Genomic DNA, 27,885 nt, shown 5'->3' with positions numbered 1-27,885 from the left:
TCGCCGGTGTTTCAGGGTTCAGCAGCATCTTATCACCGTTTCTGCTAAGATTCCTAACCATCTCCATCTTTTTTATGACTTACATTTTATTGAGCATTTTCATTTTGAGCACAGAACAAAAATAATATCTTAAACACACAGAGTTGAAAACACAATAGTCCAAACATTTAGAAAAATCAAACAGACCCCCCCACAAAAATCAATACTCATATAGCGACACAAAAAACACTCTGTTTACATACTCTCCTCCTGTCAGGTAACCACTCACCAATCTTTTTTACTCTAAGCCAAAATCTTGCCACCTCATCTCACAAATCCAATAGCTGCACCCTCACCACCTTTTTCTCTCCAAGCATATTAATGATGTCATCATCTCCATCTTAAATCGTCAACAGCAGTAGGAGTCACTGAAAGCAGGAGTACCTCAACTGCCAGATTCAAACTAATTATTGTCCAAAAGTAACACATGCTCTGTTACAATGAATATCTGTACAATACACAGGCAATTTGTTTTCCCTTATAATCAAAAGCAGTGGATTGGGCTCCTACATCAATCCATGCTCCATCTGCGCCATCAATTCAAATGAAAGAGATGAAGACTGATGAGAAAATTGAACACGACAGACAGAAGAATGGGTTTAAGACACAGGATGGGGAAAGACTTACACATTCCTTCCTCCCCGCACAAACATGACCTCAGGTGGTTAATTAAGCTCTTAAGATGTTGCCTCTTATAAGTAATGTAGTTTGTGTTTGATTCCTTGCTGAAGACACAGCAGGGGGTTGACACTCGGACAGACATGTTGACAGTGGGCCTCATTCACCAATGAAGTTAATAATTTCTTAGGAAGCATTTCTTCTTAAACTCCACTTACACCGTTTCCAAGAAGATTCTGGCATTCACAAATGTTGTCACATGTGGGAACTAAGAACAGAATCTATGAACACGGAAGAGCAGTCTTGGGCTACGGACTATTCGTGGGAAAGTCACGTTCATTTAAAATGATTCGTGATTGTGTTTACATCAAATCTACAGTTGTAAAACATTATAGGATTGCAACTCTATAATATTCAGTGAAGCAACTAAGGGGGGTGCAGAGTGTGCAGTGCACCCGGGCGCCACAATGAGGGGGCGCCAGAGAGCTGGGGTGCCATTGAAGAGCAGGAGCGCTGACTGACTAACTATACGATTCATAAATCTGCGCTCCCTCACTCAGAAAGGAGTTAAAGAAGTAGTAAAGGGAAAAATCATGTTTAGCCCTGTTTTAAGGTTACTTGAATACTATATGATCATATACAATGGTTCAGATCAAAAAGTTGACAAAACTAGCACTTTTGAGAAAGTCTGATAATTGCTCTACCACCGTTTTTGGTCATACAATGGATAGACAGTGGGTGGGCACCTTGAAAAATCTTCTTTTTTTTTTTAAGTTAAACTCTCAATTTCAAAGACAAGAAACTCACCAAGGTGTTAGTTGGCGTTCTGACATATAATTCGCCATAAAGTAAGATTCTAGTTCATCTGGAAATGCTTTTTTAAATATTTAGCATAGAACTATTTAGTCGCAGCACATACGTGTGTAAACTTCTGCAAACTAGGTAGCCTAGCAACATAAACAATAACAATAGCTACTGTAAATAGTTCCGCTTCCTGAATCCCCTCTGCGAATTGATCTACACATCTACAACGGTCGCGTCAATACAAGTCAATGGATTTCATAAAATGATCAATAAAACCCTACAGGATTCATACTTTGCAGCGAATTTGATGTCAGAACACCAACGGACACCATTTAAAGGACAATGCTCGTTTTTGACAACCTGGACCTTATTTACGACATATTATAAGACGTTTGACTCACCAAGATCACTTTGGTGTAGTTCGGAGGCATGTAGAAGAAATTTAAAATCCAGCGCGAGCCAGTATATCCATGTAATGGCGGCAGACGGGGCACCGAGAATGCAGTTTCTAAAAATCTATTTTCGGCCGCTAAATGGTTGTTTTCATCAATCTGATTTTATGAATTGACAGTTGTGATTCCCCAAAGCAAGGCCTTGTTGTGGTTTTCAAATACGTGGTCTTTAGCCTCTGTAATATGATCTTTAAACGCCTTTCCCCACTTGCTCCAGCACGAAACCATAGGATTCACCATTAAGAGAAGGCAGGTGCAAACTAATCCAGCGGTTTGCGAACATGTCATGGATCAGATGGGAGCTTTCTTTAGAAACGTTCTTAGGAAGACCTTTAAAACTAAGAACTTAGGAAGATATTGGTGAATGAGGTCCACTGTATTTACCCCACATCAGTGTCAACTTCTGATCACTTTGCTATTTGTCTAAAGACAATTAAAATACTGTCTAACCTCGGCACTATTACCAGCCCTTCACTCAGAGAGAAAGGATCTATAACCCCAACACTCAGCTATGGGAGGATACTTTAATTCAAATGTTGATTAGAGTTGGCTGCCTGTCAGTAGGCAGCATACAGTCCAGCAGAAGTGCTTTTCAGACCCGTAGTCCCAAAGAAGTCCAGTCTGGTTCCAGATGGACTGATTGATTGGGGATCTGTTATTTACCTGTTTCTACTTGGATACATTGGATTCAGCCAAGTAAAGGAAGACTGTAGATGATAATAATGTTCATGTACTAAGTTCATTTCTTGAAATGGGTGGTAGAGTTGAGTTGGAGAAAAAAATATGCAGCCCAGGGACAGTGGTGGAAAAATCTCAACACGTATCCCTGCAGCAGAGTTTTAAACCCCAGCTTTCCTCAACCCCACACAACTCAAAACGGTCCTGCTCTATCTAAAAACAACATATAGTTTCCAGGAAGGAACAAGCCTTGTAGGATGTTATATATAGGCGCCAATACCTCCAACATATTAACAAAAGCCTGAGCCTCACAGCTAGCTGCCTACTGTTGTGTTGTTTTGATGCACATCACCATCGTTAACCTTATTGACGTCTCTGCCGTCCCCTGCTAATGACATCATAAATGGCTCCTCGCGATAAGATGTGCTCGAAAGATTTTGCTCAAGGTATCAAAACAAATTAACCTTCAGATATTTATTCGATCCCACAGACGCCAATGATTTCAACCACCCCCCCACTCCCTCCCCCCGACACACACACACGCACACTCATTCACACGCACGCACGCACACTCACACAGACATACACACACACACACACACACACAGCCCTCACCGCAACCCCCACTACCTCCTGATATGGCCAAATGTAATCTTTCACATTTCATTTACACATGCATTATTATTTATAGAGGCGTAGATTAGGAGTGGGCAATGGTACAGATTGTGTTTTGGTGGAGGCTCCAGGATGGTAGGCTGAGGTAATTATGGGGGGATGAACAGGAGCAGGCTGGGGTCCGTGAGCGCTGCTGGGGTACAGCTTTGGAGCTGGGCTGAACATATTTGGAGCCTAGAGGCTACTGACCTACCTGGGGTAAAGATCAAGGTGTGGGTGGGGGGGGGGGGGGGGGTGGAGGGTCAACGTGTCGTTACAGTGAGCGGATTTACACGGTCATCCTGGCAAAGTTAAGTTCGGTAATTGCCCACTTTACATTCTAATAGATGCAGGATGTTCGGCTGCCATAGAGGAGAGTGACAGCAGATCTATATACAGTACGTGTGCATTTCCAGTGGCACTAATTCGATTTCCCTCCGCAGTTAATCTGTTATCAATTCATCAAAGTGAACAGGTGAGAAAATCCATGGGGCCATCATTCATGAGGATGCCCACGGAGGAATCTCTGAAGAGATGCACTTCCTCTTCATGTTTGACAGCCGCATGTACACTGTTGACCAATATAAATCAAGCTGAGCTCGTGCATATTTTATGGTTGGAAGCACGTCCCAATCAATGATCCATATGTCACTTTTGCAACTGCTTCGATCTCTGTAACTGTATGAGTGAAGTATATCTCTCCCATTGTCATAAATTGTTTAATCTTGACATCAAATCTATGATTGTTAGATAAAAGTTTGGTATGTGCTTTCAGAGTGTTTTAGTGCACTGCGGTTAAGTGGCAACAGAAAGGAGACTGGCTAATTGCTGATTAGCTGCAGCTGTTGGCTGCCTACTAATTGACGATGGAAACAGTCAGGGGAGAAGCTGATAAGGATCTAAATTGCAGTTCTTGGAAGCCAAGGCTGTCCTTGACCTAGAAACATTCACTTTTTTGCATTTACATGTGTCTAATTTATTTTGAAACAGTGTGTTCATTGGTTATGAATCATATCATATCCACCAATGAGGTTGCGCTACACTAATGACACAGGCGACTATCAATCCAATGAAAACCCATGCAGACAGATGTGCTGACATGAAACACCCTACACAAACCCACCTGTAGAAACTAGACCTCTCTCAACACAAGTCCACACAGACCACCTCCAATTAGCAAGCCAGACTGCTCACAAGGGTCAAACGCTTCCATTCAATCACTCAGATCCCCTTCAACACATCCACGCCCCAAGGCCAAAGAGTGAGAGGGGGGGTCGAGAAGAGCTTTTTCAGTAAATCTGCTCTTGTTAAAAGACACCATTAAACATTGATCAGTGCTGGAGGATACTCCAACACAATGTGATCCAGCCAGTGTGCAGCAGAGCTCCTGGGAGCTAGCATCGGCCTGCTCATGAATTATGAGCGTCGGAGGGCCTGTGTGGAGGCCGACCTCAGTTTCAAGACAAAGGGAGAGAGTTCTGGAGGTGGAAAGGAAAGGGCGTTGGATACCCAACACAACCTGAAACTGCCTGAGGGGTTCCTTAACAGTCCTGAACAGTCCTTAGCTCCTACCCACTCGTGTCGTCAGGTATCCCTATCCAGCCAACCCTACAGTACCTCTTTTTTTCTTTTTTAACCTTTGGCTCTCTGCTTTCTGTTTCCCTACCTCTGCTTTGCGGCATTCTCTATGAGCCTGTTCTGCTAAGTGCTTACTGTGCTTTGTTATATGATTCAGTTAAATATATTAGAGACTACAGGGATTGCTAGCACATAATGGCCTACCATGTAGGAAACTTCTCTAACTATTTGTGTACTCTCCTGTTAGTCATGTCTCCCTTATGAAGTATCTAGCCCATGTTTATTTTGTGTTTTTTTTGCTTCCCACTGGAATATGTAGGGGTGGGACCTACGCCCACCCTCCCATTGCTCTCTGTAAAGTGCATTGTGTTGCCTCTGTGTATGAAATGCACTATACAAATAAAGTTTGATTTGATCCTGAGATATTATACTATTATTACTCCTTAACAGTCCAGAGGTATAGGACCGGGGTGGGGTGGAGGGGGGGGGAGGGGGAATGTGGACCCTGAATGTACAGTACATTGACTTTCAAATACCTGTCGTTCAATAAAAATATATATTAAAAAAAAAGACAACAAAAAAAAAACAGTCCAGAGGTATTATACTATTATTTATTACACCTTAACAGTCCTGAGGAATTATCCTATTATTACTCCTTAACAGTCCTGAGGAAATATCCTATTATTACTCCTTAACAGTCCTGAGGAATTATCCTATTATTACTCCTTAACAGTCCTGAGGAATTATACTATTATTACTCCTTAACAGTCCTGAGGAATTATACTATTATTACTCCTTAACAGTCCTGAGGAATTATACTATTATTACTCCTTAACAGTCCTGATGAATTATACTATTACTCCTTAACAGTCCTGAGGAATTATACTATTATTACTCCTTAACAGTCCTGATGAATTATACTATTATTACTCCTTAACAGTCCTGGGAGATCCAAAAGATTGGGTTCTAATGTGTACCGACAGCAGGGGCTGTGTGGACGCGGAGCTCCACATTCTTCACTCCGGGTACAGGATTGGCTCTGTGAAATCATCATTCCCTCATCATACCTTCTCACAAAACTGGATTAAAAACAGAGAAAACTTTAGCAGTGATCCATTTAAGTTCAATGGGCGAAGATACCATGAAGATACCAATCAGAATGCTCTTTGTTTAAAGTTGTTTCTGCTCAAAAACAAACTACTGAGGTATTTATTGGGTTTTGTGAAAAAGTACAGCACACTGTATTGGGTTCTATTCTGTTAACTTTGCCTGCACCCAAATACTGAACAGTACTAGTGTTCTTATCTGGGTAGGCCCTGAAGCACGGGATGGCAATCAAAGACAGATGAAAACCACTCTCTCTCTCTCTCTCTCTCTCTCTCTCTCTCTCTCTCTCAGGTAATGAAGGGAATTATTCTCTTACATGCACTGTAATCAAATAAAAGCACAGGTTGGTGAGGAAGAAACTTGCCTCAGAGTTTGCCAAATCAAAACAAGTTGCATATCATGTGATTAATTATGTTTAAAGACCCAAAGCAAGAAGGAGAAGGAAGATAATCCTCTCTAAAAATACCTGAATTCTCAGCCCGCTGTTGCAGCTGTAACGAGTTTGTTTCTGCTGGGCTGCACATCTCTCCAGCATCATTTATCATGATTAGACACTAGTGGTAAATGTTAGGGCCCCAGATCGTGCATGTTGTGCCAGTGAACGTGGCTGTGGTTGGTACAGTGGGGAAGAGTACTATCTCTGGCCGTCCTCCTGCTGGTCTGCTCTGCTCCGGGGTGACCCTGCCAATGGGACTCAACAGTGGCTGGGGAGGGAGGAGCCGAAGCTCTGACCCAAATATCTGGGCCTGTGGTGAGTCTTTGGCCCCTTCTCAAAGATTGAGAGGATGTTTGAGTTGGTCCTTGTGAACTGTAGAACAATCAATACATGTCGTCTTGCATGGAATATAAAAGGCATACAACTCCAATGCGAAAATACATATTGGGACGTTAAACAGGCGTACTCTGACAATGGACATCCACATGTTCGGCAACACAGCAACATGACAATACTCTTTCTTGCGGTAACTGTGAAATTCGAACCATGTTTCTGCTAGATCCAACCACACAGAGGAAAACCAATAAGAGGTGAAGATCTTAAAAAATGGCTGTCCATCATCTTCTGTGCGAGACGTCGGCGTTCATCAGTCCCTGATAGCTCCGCCTCACGCCCGTGACGTGTCATTCATCATTCCATGGAAACCGCCATCTCCCCGGACGGACAGCCCCGGCCCCGCAATCAGCCGGCCAATCAGACCTCCGCGGCTCTCCAGCCTCTTTTGTCCCTCTCTGCTACCCATCACCAGCCAGATAAGATTATCAACCGACAACCTCGACTCAGCACCCATCGGCAGAATAAAGGGCAGGGGGTGCTTTAGAGAGATTGTGTGTGTGTGGGTGGGGGGGGGGTCTGTCTATCATTCAGTTTATTTATTTTTATTCCCGTCGCACGGGATGTTTTTGTTCAGTATCACCGTCGGCCCTTCACGAGTTAAAAGAGAAGCCTTTTTCCGAGCCCAGGATGTAGGGGCAGGTAACATGCTGCAGGTCCACAGCTCTGAGGAGTGGGGCTGGCTGTGACCAGGACACACACGGAGGCCCGGTGATCTTATCTCCCTCGTCTAATCTCAGGATCTGGCGCTCAATGCTGACGCCGGAGAAAACCTCTCGGCTTGGGAAGGAGAAGGGTGGAGCAGATGGGAAAACAGGAAGCAGACAGTTTGTGTCAATTAGCTTTTAAGGAGGGGTGAATTGTTACATCTGTGGCATAGGCTTAAATAGCTATTAATCAGATAGATACAGTATAAAAACCACCCAGACTTCACCCATGCCTGTTAGCAGCAATAGCAGTATCGGGAGCTGTTACAGTAAGTAATTTATTTAACAGAGTATGTATCTAGGCAATATTTTCGGTATATCTTTTGAGGCGGGCTAGGCACCTGCTATCTCATTCAAGCAGTATTGTCTTGTTGAAGCTGAGCGATCCCTTCCACTGACAATCTGTCTTGACCTCCAGTAGGATATGGTAAAATTGATTGTTAACTGGATTTTTCAGTCCCATCCGGGTTGCGGCACAGACAGAAGAGGGGGAAAGTGTGTGTGTGTGTCGGGGAAGAGAACTGTCCACACAGGGAAAGAGGTCTGAAAAATCTCCCTGCGCCCTTGAGGAATTGATCAGTCTCGGGGCGAGGACAGCGCAGGTGTGAGAGAGAGAGAAAGAGAGAGAGAAAGAGAGAGATGGGGCGGCAGCAGAAGGATGAATCCAGACGTGGAAGCATTATTTATTTAAAGCCATAATTAATAAGGCTGCTTTGTCACCATCTTCCTCCTCTTCCCCCCTACCTTCAATTTTTAATGTTATTCATGGGATGAAAAAAAAGGAAATTCTCCTGCAGCCTTTATTACGACGGAAAGACACTGTCACATTACTTCTGAGACATGTGCAGCACCGGTGCCTCGGACGGGAGGCCACGGACATATTAGCAAACACTCGAGAGAGAGTAGAGAGCTCACCTGAAGGCACATGGCGAGCCGCCTCTCAGGAATAGACAAGCGATGGACGCCCAGCATCCCTGCCAAGGTTATTACCTCATCCAATGAGGCAAAGGACAGACACAAGACCCGCTCGGAGATGAGACGCCAGCATGCATGTTCGAAAATAAACAGCATTTTATCATGGGCCGGAGTTTAGCAGGAACAATCTCATCTGCAGCCAAGTGAGACGGACCGTATTAAGGATTCTCATTACCCCATCCTCTTCACAGAGTCTTCGCTCAATCCCCCCCGGAGACCAGGCACTGGATCATTCTAGACAAACATGGATATGGAATGAATGTTGAAGGATGGATCCTCTACAGCCACACGGGGGGGCTTCTGGGAGGTGGGGCGGCTACAGTCTCTCCACCGACAGCTGCTGAGCGGCCCACTCTGGCAGGGCGTCCTGACCCCTGCTGCTCCAGAGCCAGGCCACTGACTCCTGCTGCTCCAGAGCCAGGCCACTGACCCCTGCTGCTCCAGAGCCAGGCCACTGACCCCTGTGGCTCCAGAGCCAGGCTACTGACCCCTGCTGCTCCAGAGCCAGGCCACTGACCCCTGCTGCTCCAGAGCCAGGCTACTGGGAGCACCGGCTCCGGGGGAAAAGCCCATCCCAGCAGCCATGACTTCCTCCAACCCCCATCAGCTGTTGTCCACTGCTGTCCCGTCCAGAGACGCCCACTGGTGACAAAGAGAGATGTACAGGGCCAGGGCCAGGGCCTCCCTCCCCCCCCCCCCCCCCCCACACCAAAGGGACATGTTGAACAGCTACTGAATGATGACGAGAACATTATGTGCACAGCCTTCCGTGTCTGGCATGTAATTGGGGGCCAAGCACGTTTGTACGTTTTCTTCTTTCTTTCTTTCTTTCTGGCATGGGAGTCTATGGAAGCCTAGAGCGCATTGTGTTGCCTCTGGGTATGAAATGCGCTATACAAATAAAGCTTTGATTGATTGATTGATAGAGAACCGTATGGTCAAAAGTTGTGAAAATTGGCACACTCATTCGGGACAGTGCCCTGACCCTCCTCACCAAGTCTCATGTCCACACCTCGCCCTCTCTAGCGCCACGAACGTGTCAAAGTTGGAGGTGCACTTATGCATGCAGCTTTTCTTCTGCAAGTCCAATTTTCAAACTTCAAGGTGTCCTTCAATTCCTTGGCTCAAGCCGGATTCAACACACTCTATGACATCATTGTGGCCATCTTGGATTCTCCGCCATTTTGAATGATGTGCAAAATTCTCAGGACCATCCTTGACCCTTGTCAAACACGTCTCATGTCGCCACATCAGTCTAGCTGATTCCTTGGCTGCTTGCAGCTAAACTGCTTGCACCCCACATCCCTGCTTGCAGGTATATTTCATTTTTGTTATTTTCTGCCACATGCTGCAACTCTCTCTCTCTCACTAAGGTTGAATAAAGATAAGAATTTTGGACATATACAGTTTGAATTGAGAGTTGAATTCAACTGAATTGACACGCATACATTTATATCCTTTGTACCGCTAAAGTTTGAGGAAAATCACATGTAATTGATATTCACTCAGCGTTGCAGTGGGGTTGGTAGCATAGAAATAATGAGTGCGGCTAGTTCCTTGTGCTGAGGGCCATAACCTGCTATAGCCTGTATATTTAATGAACAGTTCCGGGTGCCAAGAGGGCCTTGTAGCGCCAGATGAAGAGCAGACCTGACCGCGATACTTAAACAATATATCCTGACTCTTATCAGATGAGTCAGGTGGGGAAGGGGTCCCTGAACAGGTACCCAACCATGGAGAACACAAACTAGGTTCACAGCGGTCAGTCGGGCAACGGGCATCTGCTCCCCCTGCCAACCCTGGAGAGAGAGAGAGGGAGAGAGAGAGACAGGGAGAGAGAGAGGGAGAGAGAGAGACGGATAGAGAGAGAGGGAGAGAGAGGGAGAGGGAGAGAGAGAGACAGGGAGAGAGAGAGAGGCAGCAAAACAGTCCCACGTCTCCTTGAGAAACTGAGAAGAAGGGGTCTTTGGTAGGACTTGATTTATTTTGAGATCTGCCAGGAGGCAGCAGGTGCGCTCTTTACTTGTGCTTATGGCATCACTATAAATGACAGATAATTACTTTTGTGACAACGTGCCAATTGAATTAGTGGCAGCAAAACAACATAATGACAATTTGTTATGCTCCAGTGAGCAATAACGCACCAATCATAATCAGCAGCTACTGAGTGCCGGGATATCTGCACATGTCGCAAACACAATTCAATTCCAACGTGTAAACTTTGGACCCACTAACGGGTTCTAAGTGAGGTAGTGCCATTTTAGCTGGTGAGGGAGGGACACAGACATGAATGAGCAGACGTTCATGTATGAATGGCAATTGTGCTTTTGGCTTTGAGTTGGTAGGAATGCATCGAACCATATTGGGCATACAGAAGTGGTTTCCTGTGATGAGGCTAGGGTATCAATGTTATTGTCTTTATATGGCATTGTCTAGGTAAATGTAATGTTTAGTGTTAATCTAAAAAAAAGAAGAAAGAAATCGTAGTTGCCATGGACACAAAGGCCAACGGTGTCCGAGTAAAGTCTCGATAGACAGATAGACAGACAGGCTGAGAGTAGCTTATTTTTATGCAAAATACTGTAAGATGTACATAACATTTATTTTAAAGTCTATAGTTTTATTAGCCTTGTGTAGCCTCTGTTTCTGTCGCAAATCAGTCTGGATACTTTCCATAGAGCTCCGTTTGTGCCAGATCAGAAAACGATCTCGCCAATCAGCGTTGGTTCTGAGGAATTTGAAATACAACCAGCTACAGTATACGCTGGGCGGGTTTGGATGTGACGACAGCGAGGAGCGGTCAAAGTTAGCGCGTGATAGATGATGAGAGACAGATGCTTCATCAAATCACCTGCCAAGTATTTTAGAAAGAGCCTGCCCTTTTCCAAACAGTTTCCAATGGAGAGTTCCCAGATGGTTATGCGAAGCAAACCATCTGGCGTGTCAGGTTATAGTTTTATATCCCACGGAAAAATATAGACAATCAATGGTGGACAGATGTGATGTGACACAATGATTGAGATGAGTCGTCCTAAAGTCTTATTCACAAATTTAATTTAAGATTATTAAAATGAGAGCTATACTGTAACAGCCAAACCTAAAACTCACTACTACAAAGTGTTTGGCCAAAATGTACTGTATCTTCTATAATATCTATAATATTTCACACAGAACTCCCAGGTCCACTGGGCATGTGGTGCTGTAGGAGTCCTTATAGTTGGGTGCACAGATACTGCTCACACCCAGTCTGCAGCTCTCCATTAAAATGGATGCATTCGTCTCTATAAAATTCCTGGAAAACCAGCTGACAAGCGGAACAAAGAAGCCAACGCTGTATTGTTAAGAAATGTCAACAGCCAGTCTGGCAGCAACAGCAGCTTGCTTTACAGAGAACACTTCTCTGGTCCTGCTTAGATTTACACAACTCACTACAGCAGCCGGCTCCCATTCCCCCGACAGCGCTGTGTCCTGTATACTGCCTAAGTAAGCTGTAGTTACTGTCAAGCGTTTTTGTCGTGCTCACTTTCCTTGCTCGTAGCCTTTAGGTTGGCCAGGCCGGGGTGTTGGGCAGCCCTCCGATTACAGACCCTGGGTAGACAGAGAAGGGGAGGGGCCTGCATCAGTCTGGATGGTGGCGTGGTTTGGGCGGTGGGGGGGGGAGGATTGAGGAGCGTCAAGGGCTCGGGATCAGTCTCGGCATCCCCAAGTGGTGGCGGTGGACCAACGGGCTCCCTCAATCACCCCCCCACCTCGCTCCATCTGCCAAAGGCCTTGCTCTCCATCAATATTTAGAAATAAACAGTCTGGCGGGAAAGGTAAGCAGAAGCTGGGTGAATTAGAGCCTTTAATGTGCTGCCTGCATGGGTCTCAAGAGCTCTTCAAACCCCTGGTCCATTTTCAAGCTTAATCGCGGCACTGATTAGATTTTAAAAAGCAGAGCTTAAGCGAAAGCTTGTTATATGCAATTTACGCTTATTAGGATGCCATTTCACAAGGATTAATTATCTGGCCAATTATTTGGAACGGTATCATGAGAAAGGTCAACTGTAGGTGACAGGAGAGCGGAAGCAGCCCGGAGCGATGTGCCGCTGTTAACGCCATCTGAAACCAACTAGACTGAGGAGAAAATCGCATTGACCTGGATCACACACGTTGACAGGACCCGCCGCTAACCCCTTTACCCCCTAGGCTAGACGAGGACTCCACACACAGCCAGAACAAACCTGAGTGGATGAGAGTCACATGTGCTTTAACAGTGCCGTCGGGCAACGCTGGGGAGGTTGAACACAGGCTGCGTTCCAAATCGCATAATTCAGTACGTACTTTGCACACAGTATGCATCCATTTGGGACATACTACCATGTCATAATATTGCGCTTTGAAATTTGACCGCATCCTTCGCTGTCCATAAAGCGACATTCGTCCACAGCTGGGATTCATCAGAACGCCTCCGGTGTACTCGCACATGTTAAAATTTCCGCTGAGCACAGGATTGTGGGTCAGAATAGCCAGAAAAGTGTGGTGGCTTGCATACTGCAAAATACGACCGGATGTAGTCGGACATCCCGGTCTTTTTGCCATACTGCATGTGGCATCTTATGTATTGGGACATACTACATACATTTTTGGCATACTATATAGTATAGTATAGTATAATCTAGTATGGAAGTATGCGATTCAGAACGCAGCCCCAGGCCTACTGCTGAGCCAGTCAACTGGGCCGATGTGTCCAGCTCATATTCAGTTCTGTCGATAGAACAGCGGGTGTGAAGTGAGACACTGTACCTGCAAACCCCAGCTAATCCAACAAACATCGACACAAATGGTTGAAAATGGTTTAAAGGGACTGTAAAATGTGGACAGGCAGGCAAAATTAAACAATACTGTTCCGTTTTGGTATAAACCACTTTATACCAAGGACCTGTCACACTGTGCTGTAACTGGCACCTGTGTGAGACGAACATAAAATGTGGTTTAAAAACCAAAGAATGCATAAGACCTGAGGTGGCAGCACACAGAAGAACACATGGCCGGAGGAACAAGACGCATGACCTTATTTGTTAGAAAACTCGTCCTCGACTTATGGAGATCTCATCTCGCGCTGAGGAGCGCCAGACTACAGGGAGTACATGACGAAATAAATAAACAAAGCAAGCAGGTTCCCAATCGATAACCTGGCCGGTGCCACAGCGGAGAAGAAGCTTTTCTGAGCCCGCCCGGACAGCGGAGGACGAGAACAAACGGGTTGGCGAAAAGGGCTCCAGCCCCCAGTGGGGGCGACCTGCCCATCGATTATGGTGATTCAGCTCGCGGGGCCAGCGCCACCGTGCAGGCAGACACACGGTGAACACTGAGGGAGGAGGAGGAGAAGAATCGCTTCACTGCAGAGTCAGACAACGCAACCCAACTGAGATGAATTCCAAAATATTAAAGGGATAGTTTTTCTGTCTATGGCATACAAGCAATTAGCATTGCTTTTTTTTTTGTGACAAAACCAAAATTGAGCTAATGACCAAAAATACTTCCAAACTGGCACAGGTGCCATGGCGAGCAATGAAAAACTCTAAATTAAACCTTCTCAGAACTTTGAGGAGGATGTGGTTCTCTCGCTCTCTCTCACTCCTATCTCTCTTTCTCACTCCTATCCCTCTCATATCTCTCTCTCTCTCTCTCCTCCCTCTCTCATTCTCTGGCCTGGAGTGTGTCTACGGCATCTGCATAATACATCCTGTGGCATTTGCCACGGCTGGCGGTGGAGCTGGATGAAGGAGCCAGTCAGTCTGCGCTCGCACTGACATTTGTTCCTCCTCAGTTGTCATGGGGACTGGGTGATGTATTCAGCCTGGCGTTTTATCGGAGGGTTTGTTTGGAGGGGCGAGACAGTGCCAATCCAACCCCTTAAAATGCTCCCATATAACCTTCTCTCCTCACTCCCTCCTTCCTTCACTTCCTCTCTCACCGTTCCACTCACCTGCATTTACTACTTTAACGCCTCTTACTGCCTAATTCATCCTGCACCTGGGCCTCAGCTAGGACACTGCCACACACACACACACACTCCCACACAAATACACACTCCCACACACAAATGCACATACACCAACACACAAATACACACACTAACACGCACACTAACACACATTAACACACAAATACACACACCAACACAAATATTCACACACAAATACACACACCAACATACAAATACACACACCAACAAATACCCACACACCAACACACAAATACACACACACCAACACAAATGAACTGGCATGCAATTTGGGATGTCCTAAATTGCTCGTCACCAACACAAGCACGCAACACACTCTGAATAGACAACAAATACACAACACACTCCGAATAGACCACAAATACACAACGCACACCGAATAGACCACAATACACAACGCACACCGAATAGACCACAAATACTCAACACACTCAGAATAGACCACAAATACACAACGCACACCGAATAGACCACATATACTCAACACACTCAGAATAGACCACAAATACACAACGCACACCGAATAGACCACAAATACTCAACACACTCAGAATAGACCACAAATACACAACGCACACCGAATAGACCACAAATACTCAACACACTCAGAATAGACCACAAATACACAACGCACACCGAATAGACCACAAATACTCAACACACTCAGAATAGACCACAAATACACAACGCACACCGAATAGACCACAAATACTCAACACACTCAGAATAGACCACAAATACACAACGCACAAAGAATAGACCACAAATACTCAACACACTCAGAATAGACCACAAATACACAACGCACACCGAATAGACCACAAATACACAACGCACTCTGAATAGACCACAAATACACTACGCACTCCGAAGAGACAACAAATACACAACACACTCCGAATAGACCACAAATACACAAAGCACACCGAATAGACCACAAATACACAACACACACCGAATAGACCACAAATACTCAACACACTCCGAATAGACCACAAATACACAACACACTCCAAATAGAACATAAATACACCAACACAGTCTGAATAGACCACAGTGTTAAGAGTAAAGTCCCATGACAGCACAGGAAGTAGTCTCATTCTGTAAACAAATCGATTTTCTTGCATTTATATTTTGGGTATAAATTGTTTTTGACAGAAGCTGACAGCTGTTCTGAAAGAGTTTGGGGAGCCAATGAAAAATGACAGCCTTTTGATGGATGACTGAGGATAGCGACCTCGAGAGCCGAGGTGGCAGAGCGTCCGTCGTTGTGACGCTGCATCGTAGGCACTAACGGACACTATATTTCTTCTGGTTCGTTACAAAAATGTCCCATTCATTTTCCCACAGAGTTCAAAATAAGAGCTGTTTAATAAAGGATTCTAAGGAATTGGCACTTGGTTATATGAAGTTAATAGCTTTCCAGGTGTTGTCGTAGTCCCATTCTTTGTACAGTTACAATAATTGTAAGTCTTTTTATGCCGTTACAGCTTCAAAATTGATGATGGCCCTACTAACAAAGAGATTAACTCATAAAACAAAACATCAACTTTCCAATTCTTCTCCAAAGTCCCTTTGGGGAAAATGTATGAACTTTCTGCAGACCCGGATACCACATTTTAGGACAACATCACGTCACTTTGGGTTTAAAATTACCAACATCTAGAAAGAACATATGAAAATAACTTTTAGTCAAGTGGCTGAAAGAAATACTTGCATAAGGTTCACATAAAACATTCTCTGTCCAGGAAATATGTTTTACTTCCATAGATAAGACTGTGTAATGGTGTACATACTCCTTTTGAGTAAAACGTCATCAATGCAAGACGGTAAATGGTCAATGGGCTGCACTCATGCAGCGCTTTTATCCAAAGCTCTTTACAATGGCCTCTAATTAACCTATTCACACACACCAATGGCAGCAGCTGCCATGCAAGGGGGTGCAATTTGGGGTTCAGTGTCTTGCCCAAGGACACTTCGACATGTGGACTGGAGGAGCTGGGATTCGAACCGCCAACCCTGCGGTCTCTGGACGACCCGTTCTACCTCCTGAGCCACAGCTGCCGGCAAGGATTTACATTCACTTCAAGATTTGAGTTGTGGCACAGAGAGTAGCAGAGGAGGAGTGTGTACAATTATTGACAAGATGATTTAAATAGGAATCACACTACAGTAAACATCTGCCCTTCAATCTGCTACAGATGACAATTGTTCACTGAGCTGTGTGTGTATGTGTGTGTGTGAGAGAGAGTCCAAACCCAGAATCACCATAATACCACCACAATACACAGTGCATGATTGCAGTGCCACCCAGTGGCAGAGTAACAGGCTGTTTTCTGTTTTTAGGTTGGTGGAAATCTCACAGCTAGAGGCTATTATTCAACAATGACATTTCCCAGGCAATCAATATCTCATCATAGGCAGTCAACACTGCCTGAACAAGTGTGAGTGAACCTCTAGAGAGAGTCTTAATGTGGAAACATGTCCTTCTGTAGGCTACATGCAGCTATTGCTCTGTCTGTGTTGGCCTAAGAACACAAGTCACACTTTGATGAACCTTATCCTAGTTTGAGATGCCGTGATTCTAAAATGTTGGATGTTAAAAAGTAGTTTCCTCTGACAGTTTAAATATATAATGGGATGTGATGGCCACATATTTTGAACAATGTAATTTGACAAAACCTCTGTTCTTGTCTGTGAATAATTTATATAGGTTATAACAAAGATAAGGGATACGGGGGGGGGGCGACATCAAACCCCTGGCCTTGCAAGTCGTGATGCAGCTGTCAGAGTGAGTGACAAGCCGTCTCATCACCGGCAAAAGAAAGGCTAACCAAATACGGCTCTTTGAGACACTGACTATGAGGACGAGGAGGTCAGACATCTTCATGGCAGTGAGGATTGAAGAGTTCCATTTACAATTTGCCTTCTAGGAATCTGAAAATAACAATACAGCCATTTCAGTTGATTAATAATCTATTACAGAGGCATTTGTTAATGTTTCATAGGAAATATGTAATTTATCTAGAAATCTATACATTTCAGACCCTACTATTTGGAATTGTTACCTTCACCCCAGCGACAGTGCAGGGCGAGAGGTAATGTTTTCGGTGCCGTGTGTTAGTTGGTTTATTTATTGTTTTATTTATTTTGTTTGTTAGCAGGATTCTGCAAAAATTAGAAGACCGATTTTCATGAAACTCAGTAGAGGGGTTCTGTAATGCACAAAGAGAGAAAGAGAGAGAGAGAGAGAGAGAGAGAGAGAGAGAGAGAAGGGTGTGAGTTTTATAAAAGCTTGTAATAATATGTAGAGTTGTATATACATGTATATAGAAGGACAAGCGTGAGCGGAGGATGAGGGATGGTGTGCTGCTGACCTGGAGAAGTTCCACCCGGCTCCCTCGGCGGACATGAAGTTAATGGGCAGGCAGCCAATACCGGTGAAGACGCTCATTTAACAGTGCTCTGGAGAGGAAACACACACACACACACAAACAATCACAGTACATTAGTTTGAAAAACATCAGCGTACTGTATATCTGGCCGATTTCCCATCCCCCAGCCCGAGGAGCTGGCCACCAGCGCCTGACCCAGCAGCTGGGACTTGGGGGCACCTGGATGGGGTTGAAGCGGCTGTCCAGCTTGCTCTTCTTCCAGGAGAACTTGGACCAGTCGATAGTGTAGCAGACTCCCTGGAGGAGGACAGAGGGAACAGTGGTTATATTAGAAGGGTTATGGGTCTACACCGTTTGAATTTCAGCGAGTCATCGTTTTGGATTGAAATGATAGAATTTTGATAGAAGTTTGGTAAATTCAAATGATTTTCTGACGGGTACCTCGTTGAAAAGCGTCAGTTGGTCGATGGCGAAGTTGGTACCGTTCACATCAGGACAGGCACATCTTTTTACCACAGGAGTCGAACATGGACCTTCCAGAGGCCGCGACCAAGCCATCATTCAGAGCTACGGGAGAGGGAAATGGAGACAGAGAGTGTGTGTGTGTGGGGGGGTGTAGTTAGGAAAGTGAGAACGAGAGAGAACGAGAGAGGACGGGGGGGGGGGGTGGGGGGGGGGGTTGGGTTAGACAGGGAGAGACAGAAAGTGTGTGAAGGAGGTGTAGTTAGGACAGTGAAAGAGGGAGAGAGGCAAGAGAGACAGAGAGGGTGGAGAATTAGTGTGTGTGTGTGTAAAAATAATGGACAGTGGATAAGCGCTCGGTCAATTGAAAATTCTCTCTGCAGTAAAAGATCATAAAGAGTTCCTCACCACTTGGAACGAGCCGTCCATGAGTGGAGGAGACTGACGTCAACAGACGAGGAAATCAGAAGAGAATCAGCTAGTTAATATCATGGGCTGAGGACAACTAAAGGACATACTCAAATTCCAAGATCACTGTTTTTCTGGTGAAATGTTAAAGCAATGATCAAACCCTAGATCCTCCCACAATACCTAAAAATCAAGGTTAATCACCTATAAGTAGTCAGAAATACCAGTGACAGCGCTTTCCCCCACGCCAGCTGATTTAATTCCCTTCAGGAGACCAATCAACTAGATTTTTTTTTCCCATGTTGGGGATGGAATGTTCACACCCCAAATTAGTTTCATTGGTGGTGTGTCACTGTTGTAGTGAGGGTTGTTTTATTGGTGGTGTGTCACTGTTGTAGTGAGGGTTGTTTTATTGGTGGTGTGTCACTGTTGTAGTGAGGGTTGTTTTATTGGTGGTGTGTCACTGTTGTAGTGAGGGTTGTTTTATTGGTGGTGTGTCACTGTTGTAGTGAGGGTTGTTTTATTGGTGGTGTGTCACTGTTGTAGTGAGGGTTGTTTTATTGGTGGTGTGTCACTGTTGTAGTGAGGGTTAAGTTTTATTGGTGGTGTGTCACTTGTAGTGAGGGTTAAATTGTATTGGTGGTGTGTCACTGTTGTAGTGAGGGTTAAGTTTTAGGCAACAGAAGGCGACTAGTTAAGGTAAGGTTAGGGGCATGGGCAGGGCACTACAACAGTGACACGAGATGACCAATGAAATTAGTTTGGGGGAGCCAGAACTTGTAAATCTATTGTGAACACAGACTTGTTTGTGCGACTCGTTTAAAAAAAAAATAAAAAAAAATAAAGCGCACTGAACTAAACTAGACTTAGAGGGGTTGAGGAAGTCCACTCACCTCAGGGGGTGGATCTCTGGGCCAAGGCCCTCCTGGGCAGGGACAGGCAGATGAAGAGGAACCTCGTGGTTCTGCAGTGTAGGAGGTGTGGTACTAGGATAGAGGCCCAGAGAGCTCTGACACCTGGGACACCTCGCACTCCACCCTTTATACCTGGGAGGCAGGTGGAACTTCTGACTCAGCACAAGCTACCTTGTGTGCTGGTGTTTTGACAATTTACTGTTTATTTTCCATCTGTGATGTTATGGAAATCTTGTGTAGTCATGTGGTCAGATATCTGTCTAACTAATGGGCATGTACCTGGGTACATTTGCTATGCATTTTCATAAAAATCTGAAATGAAAGCTGCGTTATACAACGGAAGATTGCTGAAAAGGCCACTGAAAAGAAATGTAAGAATACAAAATAACTTTGTTCAATGCCTTAACCGTATACTTATGGGCCACACAGCCCAGTCCTAACCCTCTGCAGCTGAGCAGCCAGAGAAGCAGACAGCAGGCCAGGTGTGTTCTTCCCCCTCTGGCTCGTCCATGTTCATTAGGCCCCGAGCTGCTGCTCCAGGCTCGCCCTCCGACTCAGGGATTGCTTTCTCTCTGACTGTGCAGACAATCACCCATTCCATTACGGGTGGCCATGTCATCTCTCCTCCCCGCCATGGAGCAGAATAGGCAGCGAGATGGACAGTTTTCTCTCTCGATAAACAGAGACGGCCAGTAATGAGAAACGCCACCAAGGTCATCTCTTTCAAAAGGCGCGGCAACACTCCATCTGGGGCTGATTCTTTTGTTTGAGGAAAAAGGCCAGGGTAAAGAAAGAGGAACCTGGAAGAGGCTATTGATGTTTTTTTTTTGGAAGAGAGCACAGATCCAGCTGGCGTTCGGTTCCCCGCGCCAGTGCTGTGGCCCTGGGAATCAGCCAACTGAATTTATTTTTGAAATCCGTGGGCTCCTCCGCTAATTCCAGTAGCAAGACAGGGAAGGCAACTCACTACCCCCGACCACAGCTTAATAAGTGTGGCTTTCGGTAGCATCAGCTAAAACTATGCAACTGTCAAAATACATTTTGTGTGGACTATACCTTCAAGAAAGTCAATTGAAACGGGATACTATGGGTGGGAAAACCCTAGTCTTATCGGCCTTCCCCTGTATGAGTAAAGGATCAGTTAAAATGAGTCTGTCCATTATAGCAAAGTCAATGTCAAACCTACTGTAAATACTGTCCCTCCTCATTTGAATACTGATTGAACAGCTCCCCTAAACGTGTTTCTTTGAGTTATCTGATGCTCATATACACCATGTCCCAGATCCTCCTGACCACCAGCTGATGTGATTCGGGAGTCATTTCCCTGCAAGGCAACATGCCATTAATATCACTACTTCATCTTCACAGCTCAGATGGTCACTGCAGAATTACACTGTCACAGTAAATGGGGATGTCCGACAGCACCTCTCACTCAGTGCTAGCTCGTCTCAGACAAATGTGACTGCCACTGGAGGTTTGGTCCTGATGTAGGAAGTCCTCAAAATGTGCTAGAGGGCAAAACAGGTTTAATTTTTTTCATATTACGAGTCCATGTCTTTCAAAAAGTGTGAGCAGCTCAGCCCTTTCTCTCTGCTTAGTGATTTCAGGTGTACCAACATTCACAAGAAGCATATCTTCTTCAAATATCTGCTAATCTCAATGCATGGCGCATCATTTGAAAGCTTACGATTTAGTCTTTCATTAGTCTCGCATACTGTAGATCGGCGCGTCTGCTTGTTTGCGTCATGAATATCCTACGCAATGACATTCCATGTAGTGTCCCAAAACTGTTAAATCATTCCCTATGTAGTTCACTATGAGTAGCACTACATAGGGAATAGGGAGTGAGTGAACCATTTCAAACACATCTCTGGTCAGATCCGTTAGCCATCTTACTCGTCCTGATGCCATGTTCCATATGAGAACACTCAGCCTAATGTATAAACTTCTACTTGTCCCGACAGTTAACAGATATAGACCCGGCGACAGTTACAGAGATAGAAACTATAATTAGATAGGCTTTGTTCGTAATAATTGAATTACAACCAGACAGAGAACCAGGAGTTTGAGAACAAGGTATGCTCATCTAATGTGCGAGATGAGCTACAGCAATGGGTCAATGAGTAGTATTACTGCGCCCCTATGGGCAGGGGAGCGGTGGTGCGGAATGCCGTAAAGCGCCTGTTAGAATACCGCGGGTCAAGTTACATTCTTATGTTCTCACATCTGTAGCCAGACCTTTCTCCACACTTCGTTTACGCTGTGCCAGCGCTGGAGACAGGTCTGGCTGGACATATTACCATTCTGCCATAGGGGGGGAAAAGACACAGTATTTCTTTAAACCAATCACAGTCGTCTTGGGCGGAGCCAGCCCCGGACGCAGCGACGGTGCCCTTGCAAAATAGTCTGGATCGAATCTGATAGGTGCCTAGAGAATCTCTCGGCCCGAATCAGATTAATTTGCATCGCCAGTCTCGCCAGTGATTGGGCAGTGTGACAATGAGTGACAATGTTTATTGCCAAAACCTACATCCGTTGAGTCAGACTACTCTTTCATAATCTGTAAAAAACAAGAAAAAAAAGAAAAGGAAAAAGACCTTGCCCTACTTCAGGACCAAACCTCCAGCAGCATCTATGTATGATAGATGAGGGAATGAAAGGGGAAAACATCCCTGTTGACGCATCCATTTTCAATAGCTTATTCAAGGTACTTTTAATACAACAATTACCTATAAAATGTCTAGACCACACTACTAGGGAACCATTCAATAGATATACTTTCTGATTCATTGAAGCCCAGGCCATCACACCAAAGCCGTTCAATAACTTACAATTTAATAATCAGGACCCTGCAGACGAGCTGAACAACAATGATGGTCTGGCCTGATTGAGACACACATGGTATACTGAGGAAATAAACGTGTCCATTGTCCACTGTGAAGCAAGCAAGGCCAATGTCTCTTCCGAAACTGATTCTGATTCAAGTCCTACTTGTGGTTAATCATGAGTAGGAGCGTGTGGCTGTCCCGTAGCTGACTGCTGAGTGTTCTGACTGGGGGTCTGCTCGCTGGCAGCCACCTGAGCCTCTCCTGGTGCGTCTCTCTGCTGTTCGGCCAGCATCTCCGTCAGCTTCATCCTCAGTACCGGACTCCTGGTCTCTGGCGCCACCTGCTGGCCAAAGAGCAGAAGCAGCAGCTGAAGTCCCACAGTCCAGGATCCAGTTGGAGAAGTCTGAAAATGCATCAGTTTTTCCTTCCTTGAACACATCACTAGTCTGACATGCACATGCTTACTATGACGGTAACAGCTGTATAGAGGAGCAAATTCGATTCTGATCGCTGTCCTGTCCTGACCCTGACCAAAACATGGTCAGTGTGTTTGTCTCCGGGCTCCTGGCTGCCCTCGGGGGAAGGACGGCACGGATGAGGGGAAATGCAGAAGGTACATTTCTTCGGTGTCCACTCCCATGTGCATGCGTGTTTCTCGGTGTCGCCACTCATTGCACACGCGTGTGTCTGTGTGTTTGTGTGTGTGTCACTGCTGTAAGACGATTCATAAACAAGTTTAAAAATGACTTGCCACATATAACTGTAATATAACATATAACACATATAACATAACTGTATTAAGTCTCGATTAGGGCTGGGTTTAAAAAAATCGATTAATCGATTCTGAATCGATTCATGAATCCCAAAATCGATCTTTTATTTAATGAATGAATTAATAAATGAAGGAATGAATAGTTCATTAATTCATTCAATGATTCATTCATTCATTCATTTTTGGAAATCAGTATCGATATCCAGCCCTAGTATTGATGGTTTGCATAACTTGGTAGTCATGTAATTAAGGTTACAGCTAAAAAAAAACAGGTTTTAGTAACACTAACCAAATCGATATTGAATCGAATCGTGATAATCGATTCTGAACCTTGTGAATCGGAATCGAATCGATTCTTGAAATTCGAATCGATACCCAGCCCTAGTCTCGATTGTGCTTCTTTGCTCATTGTTCACTGCAGCTGCGCTACCTGGGGATCAATGAACCTGCAGACCTGCCTACGCTTCTCCTCCCAGCAGTTCGACATCGGGGTGAGATTTCCACACCAGCTCTGTAACACAAACAGGCCACTCACCACAGGACCGGCACCCCTCCTCCTCAACACCAGCCCCTCAGAGAGCAGAGCCCTGCCCGTCTCCTCAAACAGGGACGCCTCCTCCAGCTCTCTGCCACTTTCCAACTCGGTGTACTTCTCCACAAATCTACACACGGGGGGGAAAAGAGCAACACCATTCAGAAAAATACATCAGATTCTGAATCTCATTGGTCAGAATAATGTTGCTCATCATTTTCAGTAATATACCTTAATACTAGACCCTTAGGAGAGGCGTATAAAACTGTATTTCATTAACAAGAGATTTGAACCTCTCCTACATGGATACAAGCCCATTGGACCAGAGGTGACTCTGTATGGATCCTTTGATCCATACAGAGATGAAGAAAATGAAGATCTGAGCAAACCTTTGGCACGTTGAAACGAAGTTGGGTTTGGAGAGCTCAAAAGCTCGAGGCCCAGACCCGTACACCTCATAGAATTTCCTTAAATCCAAAGAGAAAGGCCTTCTGAATATGTCTGGCTGTATTATGTGTCCACTCAAAAGTTCAAGGCTCAGAGCTTGGAGAGAGATGTTTAGTTTCAACCACTTACGCTCGTATTTCGTCCTCTCTGTATAGGATGTCCTGAACAGTCTCCCCTCTCTTGCCGTAGATCCTGGTCATTGGTTTCACATACAGGGGGTCCCTCTTGGGGGGAAAGGCCTGGTAAACGTCATACCATATAGGCTTGTCTGATTGGTTGATGACTCCAGCACGCGTCAGATCTCTGACTCTGCAACGGACAATTACAATTCTCAGGATTACAATCAGGCAGGTATACATACAATTAGGTCCATCTCCATTTAGTCGACTGGTCAATTGTTTGGTCGATGGGCTGTTGGTCGACCAATATGTTTTTTAAATAAATAAATAAATAATTAACCACACAACATGAGGATTCGCGCCACAGTTCAGCGCGCTTGTCGGTAGGATAATCCTTTCTGGATGCTGTGAAGGACACTTAACACAGCTAGGCCTAACAGTATATGTCCTTCAACTCAGTCATTAGAAGTAAATTGCCTATCGTTACTCATTTGTGTCATTCACTTAAGAAAGTTATAAAGCACGAGACAAGCACAGTATTTGCATTTAGTTGTATTTACTAAAACAAACTGGGCGCGTCATATAGTATTAAAAAAAATATATATATATATTTCGACCAATCAGGAAAAAGGGACTGCTGGTCGACCAAGATTTTAACAGCCCTACATACAATAGCTACAGTACAGAGTGATCTGAAGCACAGATTGGCCAAGCTTGCTCTTGCAGTGGCATTCCTGCAGCACCCCACAGAGAATGATTAAGAAAGGCACATCTAACTCATGTTGTACTGGCTGTTCTGCCCCAGCCCCACTCCACCCCCCTACCTACAGGGTCCTTTAATCAGGCCTATATCCTATCCAACTGAAAACAAAACAAGAGGAATATATATATATATTACATAGTGCTGGTCCACGCGATCGTATTCAGTGTTTGTTTACAAGGTTGCCTGCCGCCTGCCAAGAAGACATGGTCAGATTTTAAGGAAGTAAGGTATTTCCCCACCACCTAGATAGACAGATACTGTATATAACGTGGTTTTGCAGTTTTTTAGCCATGTTTAAAAGAATGAATACTAACAATGTGTTTTGGCATGACTAGAAGACAGGCGGGACTCGGGAGGCTGTGTCACGCGCGCTGCTTTCCGGTAGCCTACTAATCTAATCTACTAATCTAATCCACATTTAGATTCTTCCCCCAAAGTCAACGACTAATCAAAGTTTGAATATTTATTTGACAGCCCTAGTGCCGGTGCCCAAAAAAGCATACCCCAGTGTTTTCAATGACTACAGGCCAGTGGCACAGATGTCACATGTCATGAGGCCTTCGAGAGACTCTGCAGCACCTTAGGCCCATGGTGAGTGACTTCCTGGACCCCCTGCAGTTTGTGTACCAGGCCAGAATCAGCGTGGACGATGCCATCATCTACCTGCTCCACAGAGCTTACTCACACCTGGAGAGGCGAGGAAGCACGGTGAGAGGCATGTTCATTGACTTTACAACACCATCCTGCCCATCTGGTTAGCAGAAAAGCGCCCTGAGATGCAGGTGGACCACGACAGGGTGGCTTGGATCACAGACTACATCACTGGCAGGCTATGTCCGATCACAGGGCTGTCTGTCTGAGGTGGTGATAAGCAACACCGGTGCCCCCCATGGAACCACCCTGTCATCTTTCCTGTTCACCCTCTACACCACCGACCTCAGCCATAACTCTAGAGCGTGCCACCTCCAGAAGTTCTTGGACAATTCCTCTACCGTGGGCTGCATCAGGGCAGATGAGGAGTACAGGGATGTGATCAGGATATTCGTAGAATGGTCTGAGGAGAACCAGTTCCAACTCAACATCAGCAAGACCAAGGAGCTGGTGGTGGACTTCAAAAGGAACAAGAGGCCTCCAACCCCCATCACCATCCAGGGGGAGGAAGTTGAGATGGTGGACTCATACAAGTTCCTGGGAGTGTACCTGAACAACAGACTGGACTGAACAGACAACCTTGGGGCCGTCTACAGGAAAGGACAGAGCAGACTGTTCTTTCTCAGGAGGCTCAGGTCCTTTGATGTGTGTAGCAGGTAAGGCTATAACGATTACGATATATACGATGTTCTACCAGTCTGTGGTAGCCAGCACACTGTTCTTTGCTGTGGGCTGCTGGGGACCCCTCCCATCCCCTCTATGATGAGCTGTGGCGGATGGGGAGCACCTTCAGCCCCCCCCCCCCCCCCCTTTGTGCCAGCAGCCATCAGACTCTAACAAACAGTGCCTCAGTGTTCCAGATGTGTGCATGTACCTTTGAGTATTATTAATACATATCTATACAGACTGTATGTATGCATCTTAGTGCATACTATTTTTTCTTGTAATTTAATTATATCTATAAGTATATTATCTATGTATATTATATATTACGTTGTACTGCTGCTGTACTTTTCCACTGATGAAACCCCAAATTTCCCCCCACGTAGATTATTAAAGTATGTTATCTATCGTATCTTTAGAGAACTGGCTTGAGGTTAATAGGCTAGTAGCGACCGCCTGACTGGTGCTGCTAGTCACTAGTGCAGTAGCTCTTACCCACACTAGTAGCTAGACCTGCAAAGGCAGCTCTCTGTGAGTGTCAACTAGCTAGAAAAGCTTGCTGATGAATGTATTGCATAAATGAACAGCTAACGTTAGGCCACTTGCAGCTAAAGAAATGGCACATAATGAATGCAGGACAGCAAATAGCAGAGTTACAGTAGCTAGCTCTGAGTCTTGCTAGTAGACTGGCTACATGGCTAGAGACGCAGCTAGGCTATGGGGAAAGATAACCTTGAGCTATGAAGCTATGCATAGTTAGCTAGCGATCTTTACACCCTTAGCTAGCAACATATTGGTTTCAATGGACCACCTACCGCGTGAACACGGTTCCAAACTTCTCAAGTCTACTTCCAGCCATTAAGAACCTGTAAGCTACTGACAGTAGCAGGCGTATAATGGCGCAGATGCTCGCTATCTATCTAGCATAATGTAATTACACACTTCCACACACGCTGAGCTCCTTCTTCTGTGATTACCGTGTGATCTTCTTCTTCTCTCAGTTTAATGGCGGATCGCGAACTAACTTAAAGTGCATGCCGCCACCTACCGTACCAGGGTATGTAGCACGTCAGGTTACAATAAGAAGCAGGAAACCAGCTACATCCTACTTCCAATCCCTGTATCTGCAAGAAAGGTAGTATTTGTTTGTTTATCTTCCAGCTTTTGTAGGTATGTATTTAAGTTCGTAGCTTCTTTAAGTAATGCAGTTCAGCTTCCAATTCTGCCAGTTTCACATTTCAGCTTCCAGGTTTTTTTTTGCTTCCAGGTTTTTCAGCTGTGCAGCTGTGCAGCAATGCTTTTGTGATTTCTTTCAGCTGCTCAGCATTCACATGCATTTTCTGCAGGAAATGCAATTTTCTAGTTATTTATCACTCTCTTGCTTTAAAGGTATAATATGTTATACATGTATATGGATTATTTCCCCCATCTAGTGTCTAAAGATAAGAACTGCAACAACACAATGTATTGGTTGCGAAAA

At 45.0% G+C, this 27,885-nt stretch overlaps 1 protein-coding gene across 1 annotated transcript; it reads right to left on the bottom strand.

Moving 5' to 3' along the window:
* Nucleotides 1-22,444: 22,444 nt before the first annotated feature.
* On the bottom strand, nucleotides 22,445-27,361 carry mrps23 (mitochondrial ribosomal protein S23). Its single transcript, XM_084443463.1, has 5 exons — nucleotides 27,221-27,361; nucleotides 24,339-24,518; nucleotides 24,152-24,229; nucleotides 23,766-23,892; nucleotides 22,445-22,798 (listed from the first exon to the last, which is right to left on the bottom strand). The coding sequence occupies exons 1-5, from the start codon at nucleotides 27,262-27,264 to the stop codon at nucleotides 22,628-22,630; spliced, it is 600 nt and encodes a 199-aa protein (XP_084299589.1). The 5' UTR covers nucleotides 27,265-27,361; the 3' UTR covers nucleotides 22,445-22,627.
* Nucleotides 27,362-27,885: the final 524 nt, after the last annotated feature.

This window comes from Borostomias antarcticus, assembly GCF_949987555.1.
Source record: "Borostomias antarcticus genome assembly, chromosome: 1".
NCBI lineage: Eukaryota > Metazoa > Chordata > Actinopteri > Stomiiformes > Stomiidae > Borostomias > Borostomias antarcticus.
Note: the sequence above shows the minus strand (reverse complement) of the source record. Positions and strands in the feature narration are given on the sequence as shown.